Genomic DNA, 12,342 nt, shown 5'->3' with positions numbered 1-12,342 from the left:
TGGAGTTTAGTCTTTTGTTTTATTCACAGGAAATTGTCATATCATCCAGATTTGAACTGCAGGCAGGTCTCAGGAAAGGAATGTAAGCAATATGAACATTTTTTTTAAAGTATTTTTTTCCCAGTTATGCTTATATTTCCTTATTCAAATGCGTAACATGTTAAGTGTGCTGTAATATTACATCTATATATTATTACTTCCCTTGTACCAGAGCAGTAGTGATGAAATCCTAGTTGAAGTGGGGAAAAAATCATGCTGTGACTAAAACATCAGTGGAGTGGCTTCCTCTTATGCTGCTTTAGTGATTCTGCTTATACCACTGGAGAGTTATAAGTGTATCATTTTCACATCCTGCCTTTGCTGTCATTAGCTCTGGGAATGTCTGACTCGGTGTGGTGTCTCACCTTGAAGATTATGCTTTGAATCCTGAAACAGTTCTTCTACAGCATGAGCTGCTGCTTTTGCAAAGAGAGCTGCCTGCATAGCCGTTTACACCGGCCTGACGCTGCTCTTTGGCTTAACATGCGTTGAAAAACGTAGCACATACTGAAAAGACTTGAAAGTCATTATGGCAGGTTGTTTTCTACTCTCCTCATTTGAAGCGTGACAGAGAACGATCCCTGCCCTCCAATGCCTACAGACAGAATGATGCACAGTAATCCTTTGCAGGGATTTGCTCCCGCTGCACTCTCTGTAGTACCCTCTGAACCTCTGTCTCTGCCTCCCAGCTTTATATGTTCTGCTCTCAGTCTTCTCGCTTTTCTTCTATTTCTGTCTTTTCCTCGCATCTTTTCTTCTGTGTCGCCCTACATTTCTCTCACGTAAAGTTCTCTAAAGCTTGCAGTTGTTAAGTCTTGTGACATATATTTGTGTTTGAGTGACAGAGCTTAAACCCTTAAATAATGGTTTTTTTTTTTTTTTGGGCTGTTTTTTTTTTTATTTTTTATTTTAGTAATGATTCTTGAGCTTTCTGGCTGACAGGTCTTGAGGAGAAGTACTTGAGCCAGCTGTCCCGACCCGGCTTGTAGCATGCAGCATGGTTAATCTGTAACCTGCTTGAGAAATGGGTCAGTGCCTTGGATACTGACAGGCACTGGATGGGCGCTGCCTACCTTGCAGCTTACCCAGGCAAATCTTCAATATGTCCGGATTTGGGATGCGGGAGAGGATTTTTAATACCATAATCTCTGGGATGATAGTTTTACATTATTCAGCAGTCCCGTCTAGCACAGGGATGAGGGAGGGGTGCTTGTTGCTGCAGTTGTTATGCGGATCACTACGTTAATATTGACTGAACCTGAGTTGAAACTGTTGCCTGGTCAGAGACATTAACAAATTTAAAAGCTTGCAGTCTGTGTGTGTGTGTGTGTGTGTGTGTGTGTGTGTGTGTGTGTGAGAGAGAGCAGCATGCACATGTATGTATCTCTAGTTTCTGTTCCTGTCTGTTGAAACACCAGTTGATGGAGGGACGCCTTGCTGATGTCACTTCCTTCAGTGTTTTGTGGTTTTGTCCCTTTCAGCTGAGAACTGTAATGTCTAAAACTGATGTCTAAACGTTTTGTGGGTCTCTAAACAGTCAGGCTCCAATTAAAGCATTGACTCTGTGGCTTCTGATTTATTTTTGCTAATGCTGATGGTTTTCTTTAAGCTTCTAGGTCTATGAAGTCCACTTTAAAGGGGTTCTGTGCATTGCACTGTGGCTTAGTTTCACTCAAAAGTACTGAGCGCCAGTAGGTACACAGTGTAGGTTCCCCATATCCGGAGTGCGCCATTTTGTACACTTCCTTTTTATGGTGTTCAGTTTTCAGCAGGGTAAGTTTGCGATGTCGGCTTGAGCTCAGTCTTTTTGTGAAACTAGAGTGAGATTTTGCTCACATATCTTCTGTCATGTTTACTGTAGCTTTATTTTCTCTTGGGTTCTTTACATCTGTTTCTTTTTTCTGTGTTCCTCCTGTATATCGACAGCAGTAATGTGCTTCTAAAAATGGTCATTTTTACATGAAAATGCTTTATTTGTTTTTTTGTTTTTAAAAAAAGCTTGTCTTATTTAATCATTTATGCACATTCTTCACTGAGTTTTGTCACATCTTCCAGCCGTTCATGGTTTTCACTGCAATTATTGCACCTGTGAGCAAGTTTGTCAAAAACGTCTGGTGGCTGTTGGCTTTGCAAGGAAAGCTGGATTCTTGCTGGCACCTCTGATGACTCCACAGAGCAGCAGGCACTGATCAGAGGCATGCATAGATTTGCATTCATTTGTTTTTGTTAGCCTCCATACCAAACAAGAAAAAGAGGCCATGTTACAATGATTCTTTGAACTTTGAGGCATGCAGCCAGAGAAATGCACATGGAGTCAGATGAAGTTTGCTACTATAATGGTACTACTGAGGTTGTCCTCTGTAGAGAGGAGGAGTTAGTTTTGTTTTTTTTTTATACCGGAGCCCTCTCATTTAAAACAATAATGATATAGTTCTTCCTTCTGGCTGTCTGTGTATTCTTTTGTCATGTGTTGCATGCTAAGCATTAATAATCGGCCGTGTGCAACAACATGCTCGTCGTTGCTTAGTGGAGGAAAAATATCCCTTAGGGTGGGTTGATGTGCAAAAACATGTCTGAAGGCAAATGGAATTTGCTCAGCTTTTAAAAGTTAAGCACAGCAGTGACTCATGTTTTTCTGCAGGTATTTCCACCTCTTATGTGTATACATGTTATCTTTTACTGTCTATAGCAGTGGCTGGTTTGGCCCCCTGTTTCCTGTCTGCCTGAAGACACACTTTCTCTCACAGTTTTTGACAGGCTATCTGTATTTTACCTGTATGGGACAGTCCACATGACTGAAAGCTGAAATATTCTTCTAAAAAATGTCTGACTGTTCTTGTTCAAATCCATGCTCTTAGAATGGCTTCCTTTTATTGTTCATCAGTTTTGGTTTTTTTTTCTTTTTAGTAATTTTTCATTATGACATTTAGCCCATTTCCATGGCTCAGATTAAGCACAGTCACTAAAAATATTTCCATCAACAACAAAAACAAAACAAAAAAACTAAAAAAAAAAAAAAAAGCTTTCCGTCTGGGACTAGGCTTAAAATTGGTCTGGAAAATGTAGCCATTATAGGATATGGTTCTAAACCTTTGTCCTACCTCAGCTAACCCCTGATGATTATCAGATTGGAGGTCTGCCCAGTTTGCTGCAGTGACACCTGCTCCATGCAGGTTCCTTTTTTCTTTTTTGTTTTTTTTTTGTTTATTTTTTTAACGACCACAGTCAGCAATGCACGACAAAAAAGGATGTGTGGTGCGCTATCTCATCAGTTGTGCTCTTTTTTTTCTTCTTTCTTTTTTCTTCCCCCCCTTTTGGTACACTTTCTAATGATTATAAAAGCTCATCTGTGTCAGAGTACGGATTTGTTAAAAGGCTTAAATATGAAACTTTCAACCCATTTATATTGTACTTTGAAACCACTACAGCTTTGCTTTTGTGATGATCTGATGTAGTAGAGATGGAGTTACAGTTTCTGTCTAAAAATAGGATTTAAAAAAAAAAACACACACACACAAACAGCCTGAATGCCAGCTTGTTCCGGTTTCCGCTTATGTAAGTCCCTGTGTCTTTTGTTCTCAGACAGGTATGAGGTATTAGAAAATATTCATGATTCAACATGTTTGGTTATGCTTCCCTTTTTCTTCTCTGTAGTGTGTCTGAATTTGACAAATGGCTGTATAAACTGTAAAATGAAAAGTGTTTGGTTTTCCATTTTGCTTCTTGTAAAAGCTTATAGTTAGGGCTGGATCAGGTAACCGTGAACCAGTGTTTAGATACACTGCAGTATTCCTGCAATAGGACTCTCTATAAGTTTACACATCACTCTCATTAGTTAATCATTAGTTATTATTCATTTGTTGCTCTCTTCCATAGTGTCCTCTTTGTCTTGTAGGGTAGCACTGGTGGTTGCCAGTATTTTCTAGATATTTAATTTTAATGTTTTGGTTTTTTTTTCTGATATGTATTCTCACTTTTTTTTTCCCATCTTCCCAATCCCAATATTTTCTCCATCATTCTTCGATTCTCCAGCCTCAAACGTATGATGCAGTGGAGCCCTTGGACCTGGAGGAATTCTTCATGTCACAGTTAAAAAGTGGAGACTCTGCCCTGATGCAGGAATTTGGAGACTTTCCTGATGATGACCTGAAGGTGGAGCAGGTGGAAAAGGAGTGTCGCACTATTCGACACTCTGTCCCAGAGGATGGGTATGTTACAGGCCAATGATTGTTAAATAAGAGGATAATTTATGAGTCAATTTACATGGTTTTCTAGAGCTCACAAAAAGCCAAAAAGGATGGCGTTTTTTTACTGACAGGTTTCTCTGAATGTCTTAAAATATTGATTAAACTGATGTTCAGAGGTGGGTAACAAGCCTTTATTCATCTTCCAAAGAAGTTCAGCAGATTGTTTTGTAATAGAATAAATATTTAGACTGTCTCCCCAAATTCATTGTAAAACAACTTTCTGCACGTTATCTTTGCTTATTCAGAGTATTCACAACGTGACCATGAAGTCCAAATTAAGACAGGAGAAGAATTCAAAGTTTTCAGCTGCTTGCATGTGTCTGCATATCTCATTGTCGTCATCCTTATCTCTTAACAGAGTGGAACTAGATCCGCATGTAAGAGACTGCATAAAGAGTTACACCCAGCCGTGGCTCGTCGTCTCCAGAAGGTAAAAGACTGCGTGTCCTATCTGATACATTCTTATGTTTACATGTTTCCTACAAAGACTCTCATATTCACTGCACACATGCACTGCATAATGCTTCAGTGTTGTTATCCAGACGGGTTCAGAGGTCTTTTAGTTAACCATGAATGCCCTTTTTTGTGTTTTTGTGTCTTTTCTGTCTTATGTGTATGCATGAAGATGCCAGGGGGATGGCTGGAGTGTGTATTCAGAGCGAACTGGCCTACACAAACTTCTTCGGAAACAGACCTTTGAGTCGGATTTTCAGCCAGAAAATCAAGAAAAAACGGTAAGAAACCCAAACACACAGTCATGTGCTAAAGTTTTAGTTTAGAGGTTCGGATAAATAACCCAATAAATATTGAGTGTAAGTACCCTTTTACTTAGCCTGTGTCTTAACCAGCACCCTGTTACTCAATGAAGGAGCCTTCCTCCTGTTCAGTGTTGCGTGCAGCATACTATGAAGAAACAAGTCCTCACTGATTTCCTTCTTCAGCCTCTTGTGTGCAGCGTGATGCTTCAGACATGCATTGTTGCTGTAGTCTCAGTTTACAGTTAGGTTGTCACATCTGATTTTGCTTGTTATTGTAGAAACAGGTTTTTGACTAGATGGTGTTGTTTTGGTTTGTTGGTTATTACCACTTTAGAGGGTCAGAACAACTGTGTAATTTGTCTATCTGCAGTTGTGATGTAACTATTATTTGCTGAACAACAGCCAGCAGTGAGAGATGGTTTAGTTTAGTGTGTTTTTTGTTTTTTTGTCTAGCTAAGCTAGAATATGAGAAAGTTAATGACTTTCCAATCTAAATACTGACAAGAAATGGAGTAAGTGGATTTCCCCAACAGCTTAATGCTATTTTTAAGCAGAACTACAAGAAAAGTTACTTGCCACAACTTGTCCTTGAATGACAGTGGGTTGGAACTCTGATAAAGTGACTTCTGTGTGGCAAAGACATTGTAGTGAGAGCAGTATGGTAGTCCATACTGATCAAGGCTTGAGAGACAATTGTTGGTGTGAAATGTGAGGCTGGGGGGAGACTGGGTTGGGAGACTGAGCGGGGAGTGGGTGGGGGTTGCTTTAATAGAGAACACAACAGTGTGTTGTTATTCACATCACTCTTTTTTTACCCTACACAGTGGCTCTTTTAAGTTTAGTGCACCACAGCCCTGTTGTGTGTAACCTGTACGATATTCAGCATTTTTCAGATCAGTAGCTGCCATCCAAGTGTTTGGATCTTTCATTATGGATCCTTGCCTCAGTCCTTCACTGAGCCAAGTTCACATCCTCTCTGTGCCCTCTCAGTCGCTTATTTGTCTTATAGTGGCCAAATCCCAGCTCCCAGAATCACACAGTCGCGGCCAATCCAAGTCCCAGCCAGTGCCACTCCCAGTTCCTGGCCCAGCCATCCCTTAGCCCCAGCCAGTCTCTTGTTGCTTCATCCTGCCAATTCTGACTAATTACCCAAACCAAAAGGCCCTCATTACTGCTGTAGGCTTCCCATGATCTATATGCCAGAATGAGAGTGACAGAGAGGGGAAGAACAGCTCTATTGTCCTTCAGCACTTAATAGTTCTCTTCTATGGACCAGTCTGCTTTAACAATCATGGCGTGATGGACTCTTGGAGCCTCAACATTGTGAAGCTTAACCAGACTGGAAACTCAGTCAGTCCTAGCCTGTGGTGTGAGAGCTGGGATATGAATTTGATGGATGATAGGAGTGAAAGAGACAAGGAGAACGGGTGGCAAGAGGGACTGCTCAGATCAGGATGCAGCTTGGGAGCAGTGAGGTTATGACCTGCAATCTGGCTAAAAGGTCATATGACAATTTTTGGGGTTAGAATCTTGAACTCGTGTCGTTATAATTACGGTTGTGCATACGTGCTTGCCTGGATACAAAGGCTATCGCTTCAACTCAAGATGAAAAGCTCAATTCGCAAATCTCGACACAGGAAATGGTTCAGGGCTGAATGAAACCCAGGCCCCTTGCAGCCTTTTGGCATATGGGTTGACTGCTCAACTGAGTTAGCTACAGCGGTGCCCCACCATCCTGTTTTTTGGGGTTTTTTTGTAAATATTCCAACTACAGGCAGTGATTCATATCCCGGGCACTCTAATGCTACTTTTAGGAAATTTGATTTCTTTGCAGATATTTACTTGGCGACAGGGGTTTTTATTGTTTGTTTTTGTTTGTTTCAGTTTTGCTTTTTGTTTTTTTAAATGAAATCATTGATCCATTTGAAGAGGTTATACACCAAATTAAGTTACTTTTGTAGGTGGACTTCCTTATTGTGCAATGCCTTTCTGAGAGACCTCCCACTTATGATTTCTTACTTGAACCATAACAGCAGATCAAAAAACATGATTTCAATGGGGGAAAAAATCTGATCATGTGATCTCCTTGTGCAGTCAGGCTGGTTTTGGTGTTTTTTGTGGGGGGGGGGGTTTTTCTGATTCTGGTTTAGTTGGAGGCATTGATGCCTAAAGAGTTTTTAACATGTAAGAATCTTTTATATGCCAATTAAAACTGCTAAAAAACAAAAACTATAAAAGGTTGACCTTTTTTTTTGGACTAATAAGAGAAGAAGCTTGCGGTGCATTTTAGAATACTTGACTGAATATAAAGTTTTACATACAACATTGCTCACAACTACTCAATAGGTCTCCCTCTGGATGCACAGAATATGTCAATACAATAGTCAAATTCATCACACACTTTTGTGAGCAGTTCTGGTGTCAGTGCAGCCATTGCTGTTTTTATGCCATCTACCAGAATCCACTCTTTCTGACAGTACGTGTTTCGATCATTACTAGTGAATGGTGGCGGAATTAAGGCACTTTTGAAATCAGATTATTTTTAATACACTTCATTTTTTTTTAAAAATTAGACAACATATTCAGATGCTGTTTTTTCAAAAGGCTTCTGAGCACATTTATGAATCGCATCACATCTAAGTGTCAAAATTATGCCACTTTTTCTAGCTCTGGGTTAGCTCAGTTAGCTCAACCCTCTATGCTGTTCTCACTTTTGTTGAAAAACCCAAAGGCCTGTTGGGAGATCTGATTACAGAATTTGATGAACTCATTTAAAATTCTGTCAATATCATATCAGGAATGATGAGTAACTCATACCTCATTACCTTCTGGCCCTTTGTTACTGATTGGCTGGTCAATTTTTATGTATCAAATATTAAAAAAACAAAACAAGAAAGCTTCTTGTTCATAAAAAATTAAGGATTAGTTATACACACCTGCTGAATATTGTGAAGTAACTCAAGTCATTTTACTCTCTTTTAAATACAGTGAACATAAGCACAGCTATATGCTGTGTCTTCTACACTGAGTAAGCCTTGTTTAGAAAAGTACAAGAGCCTGTCATTGTCTCAATCTAAAACAGAGGCTGTCTAGACTGACTAAATGCCTGTTTTGTTGTGTCCGCTGACCACGTAATAGTGGAAGCTCTATTTTTAATACAGTGCATGTTGATGATGGTTGATAAAATGCTTTTCCAGCATGGTGTTGATATGCTGTTGTTACAAACAAGGTTTGAGGTAAATGCATGGTTGTCTTTTTCTTTAAACCAAGGGTGAACAACATGTGTCTACTAATCTTGTTCCTCTGGATATTATAGCCCCATAATTTGGCTTTCCTTGTGCTTTCCTGCCTTTTTCTTCCACTTCCTTGTGTTTTCATTTTATTTAATTCCTCTCCTCCTGGCCATGACATGACCCTTACCCCTGCTCTTATTCTGTCATTGCTCCAGGTCAAGTCACCAACTCTAGCAACGTTGACAGATGACTCTGGCCACACACTGACCTCCTCTGACTTTAACTTGCGGTGCCTGACTCCAGACAAGAGAGTTGAGGGTCTTCTGGCTTTCAGCAGCCATGAAGAGCTGGATCGTTTAAACCAGGAAACACGGCAAGGGAACAGACACCCTGAGCTGTTTGCGCTCTACCCACCACCTGATGAGGTGAGATATAAAAACAAAGGTTTTTTTGGGGGTTTTGTTTTGTTTTGGGGTTTTTTTTCCATTAATATTTCAGCTGCTGCATTTGCCTTTTATGATAGTTGGGATCTGCAAAAATTACCAAAAATCTAACGGATGTACAACCACTTCTTTCAGATAGTAAATAGAAAGTTTTTATTTTAAGACATCTAAAACTGAATAGTAAATAGAAAATACTCTTTTTTTTTTTTTTTTTTTTTTTTTGACTACACAAATTCATAAATGATACAAAAACTAATAAAATTGGGACTGGAAAATTGTAATGCACATTTTCACTAAGATTTTATAGACTGCCAGTTACAAATAATCTATAATGAAACTAATAAGAGTTGCAGCCCTTTCTCGTTTTTCATAGTATATTAAATACACATCTGAAACCTTAGGTGCCCACACAGGGAGCAATATGCAATGAGCTTGGGGACTTTCCAGTTCTCTGTTACCTAGGTAACTCTCTAATGTATTTACTACCTGGTTACATGATGATCAGTGTATCCTGCACTCTCATTGGTAATAACTTTAGTTGCTCGTCTCGAGGTTGAGAAGAGTTATCCGGGAAGTTGCCTGTAGTTGCTTAAAGTTCACAAATATCACTGACTTTCTATGGTCTCTGGTTGCTATATTGCTGCAGATCGCTTCCTGTGTGGACATGCCTTGTGTTCTTAATTTCGCTTCTTCTCCATCCACAAGCATCTGTGCTTAGTTAAATCTTTATTTTTTTTAAACATATTTCTGTAAATATCTTACAGGAAGATACAGTGGAAATCCGTCCTGTTCCCGACTGCCCCAGAGAACACATTGGAGAGCGCGTTATGATCAGATGCCAGTCTATAAAGTATGTCATACGTTTTCATTATACTGTAGTAGGGAGAATAGTCTTGTAGTTTAAACAGCTGCATAGCTGAGTAGTTGTTTAAGTGATGGATGGAGGATTATGTGAGGGTGGAGGAGTGTTGTTCGGCAGTGGATGTTTTCCAGAAACTCTCCGTCCCTCCCTTTCTCTGTGGGATTCTGTCTCTTTTGCTCCTTCTTTCATTCGAACACATGCAAATGCACTTTTCCTGCATTACAGTCTTGATCTTCGTCATCCTTGTATAATTCGTACAGTTGCCAAATATTTGAGTTGAACTGCTTGCAATGCTTTGGCAACTTTTCTAATCCTTTTAACCCTCAGTTCAAGTGCATCATCACTTCCTCTAACTAATTTGTGTCTAACAGGAATTAAAATTCCTGAAAAATCAATAGAATCAAAAACTGATGGAAAGCTAATTGAGGAAAAAAAAATGAGGATTTGTATTCAGGATTTGCATCTTCTCCTGCGATAAAACTCCTAATCTAATTTTCCTTTGTGTGGCCTTTTAGGTTTGAAATAGAAATTGAACCCATATTTGCCACCATGGCACTGTATGATCTGAAAGAGAAGAAAAAGGTGAGCAAACTTTTTTCACTGTCAAATTCACATTTTTTTTTTTTTTAAATGTTATACAAAATTGTGTGTGTGTGTGTGTGTGTGTGTGTGTGTGTGTGTGTGTGTGTGTGTGTGTGTGTGTGTGTGTGTGTGTGTGTGTGTGTGTGTGTGTGTGTGATAAGCAACAAAGAATAACAGTAAAAAACACTTTCCTCAGTCTTGGGACTCTCTGCTTGTTTGCATACTTGCTGTGTATTTTAGCATTTTCACACACAGCTGGGAGAAATAATTATTTTATCCCTGGCTGAATATGTAAGTTTGCTCACTTTAAAATAAATTAATAGTCTCTCATTTTTATGATAGTTTCATTTTAGCGGAGAGAAACTGAATATCAACCAAAAATCCCCCCCAAAAAACCCACATTGACAGAATTCTGCTCCCACAGTCAACCAGTCCATTACATCTATTGCTTGTTATATATATAAAGCACATCTGTCCACAAAATGAGCTTCTTCCAATCCAACCTCTCCATCACGATTGGGCAAGACTAAAGAAATGTCAAAGGATGTCAAGGACAAGACTGTAGACCTTCACAAAGCTGGAATGGACTATGAGGCTTGCAACAAGAAGCTTGGTGAGAAGGTGACAACTCGTGGTGCGACAATTCGGAAAGGGAAGAAATATAAATCTTTCCTCACAGGGTAATGATGAGAAAGATGGTGGATCTGCCAAAACTGCCAAAACACGCTCTTTGCGTGTTAATGGTCTGAAGGCACCATGAACACCACAGATAACAAACTACAGCGTAATCTATTGAAATCTTGTAGCACTTGCAAGGTCCCTCTGCTCATGAAGGCTCGTACATGTATAGGCCTTCTGAACTGTGCTAGAGTTCTTTGGCATCAGCTCAAACCGCTGTGTTTGGAGAAAACCAGGAAACTGTAAGAGGAGTGGTCCAGTATCACTCCTGAGTGCACACCTGGTGACCTACTTTAAGAAATATCTTACAGCTTACTGTAAAATAAGTCATGTTTTGCTTGGGGATCAAATACTTGTTTCACTCAATGCTCAATAGCTACTCATGCTATTCAATTAATAATTGATAATATAAGTTTATACGTATTATACTTTTATGTAATGTGGGGTTTTTTTCTGGGTTTTTGGTTGATATTCTGTCTCTTTCCATTAATAAAGAAACTACCATAAAATTAGAGACTGTTAATGTAACTGAGCACACTGCTGGGGACTGTTTGATATCACACGACAAACAACCACCATAACAATCCTGCTAATGTTTAATAAAACATTACTGGTCACATATCAGTCCTCAACACTGATAGATAGTCACATGGTTTGGATACTTGCTGTGTATTTTATAATGGGTTACAAGCTGGACAAGACTGAATATCAAAAACCAGTAGTTACAAGTATTGTATACTTAATAAAAATCACAGTTTTAAAGGTAGCTTTTGCATATTATTTGCATCTTGTTGATCTGGCGCAGTCTTGTAGTGGCTTTGAAAAGTCAGCTCTGCTGTGTAGTAAGGGATCACTGTAATCTGTAAGGTTTTATGTCTCATCATCCTTAGAAATTTATAGCCTCGGGGGTCGTCATGTTTGGCCTTGTATCTACTAATACTGCACATTATTTTTGCAGTAAAGCATTTCTGAGCTGTGGCTGTTTGTTTGTTTTCTGTGGATTTACACAGCTGGATAATAGTAGGGGTTGGAAGGATTAAGTGCTCGTGGATCTCTCACATAAGACGAGGTTTTAGCCACCGGGTTTGCCCTCTCATCTGTGCTGCTCTGATTTACTCTGGCTTGCCTGGAGGACTAATGGCTCTAAGATACTCTGTTGGGTGAGATAGGGCAATTTAATACATCACAATTTTCAAAACTGGGCCATATCTAACCTGGTCTTGGGTCAGAATCAGTGAAATATTTCTTGCAATGAAACATACTAATATGACATAAACAAGGGTTGTTTTTGGTTCTGTTGGAAGACTTTAAGAGCAGCGCTGAAGTGTGACAGTGTCATGCATTTTTGTTAAAGGTGACTGATTTTTATTATGTGCTGAGCTGAAGTGTATCCTTGCAGAGGTTAGTATAATTTCCAGCTTATTACACTGACTAGACACTAGTTAATGAACTGTGTCTGCAAACATGAATTTGAACTGTAAACACAAAGTGCGTCTGTGA

General features: G+C 39.3%; 1 protein-coding gene across 4 annotated transcripts in view; it reads left to right on the top strand.

Annotated features, from left to right (window-relative positions):
• The window catches only part of dock8 (dedicator of cytokinesis 8), a 56,924-nt gene that overhangs the window by 14,361 nt on the left and 30,221 nt on the right, over positions 1-12,342 (top strand). For 3 of the 4 annotated variants that reach the window (XM_040050324.1, XM_040050323.1, XM_040050325.1), the window contains exons 3-8: positions 4,072-4,247; positions 4,645-4,716; positions 4,912-5,020; positions 8,493-8,702; positions 9,485-9,570; positions 10,098-10,164. In XM_040050324.1, coding sequence (XP_039906258.1) covers positions 4,072-4,247; positions 4,645-4,716; positions 4,912-5,020; positions 8,493-8,702; positions 9,485-9,570; positions 10,098-10,164 — 720 coding nt within the window. Of the gene's footprint in view, positions 1-4; positions 1,813-4,071; positions 4,248-4,644; positions 4,717-4,911; positions 5,021-8,492; positions 8,703-9,484; positions 9,571-10,097; positions 10,165-12,342 lie in introns of those variants that run through there. The other variant, XM_040050326.1, reaches the window with a different exon arrangement.

Source organism: Simochromis diagramma, unplaced genomic scaffold (genome assembly GCF_900408965.1).
Source record: "Simochromis diagramma unplaced genomic scaffold, fSimDia1.1 OVJJ01000131.1, whole genome shotgun sequence".
Taxonomy (NCBI): domain Eukaryota; kingdom Metazoa; phylum Chordata; class Actinopteri; order Cichliformes; family Cichlidae; genus Simochromis; species Simochromis diagramma.
Note: the sequence above shows the minus strand (reverse complement) of the source record. Positions and strands in the feature narration are given on the sequence as shown.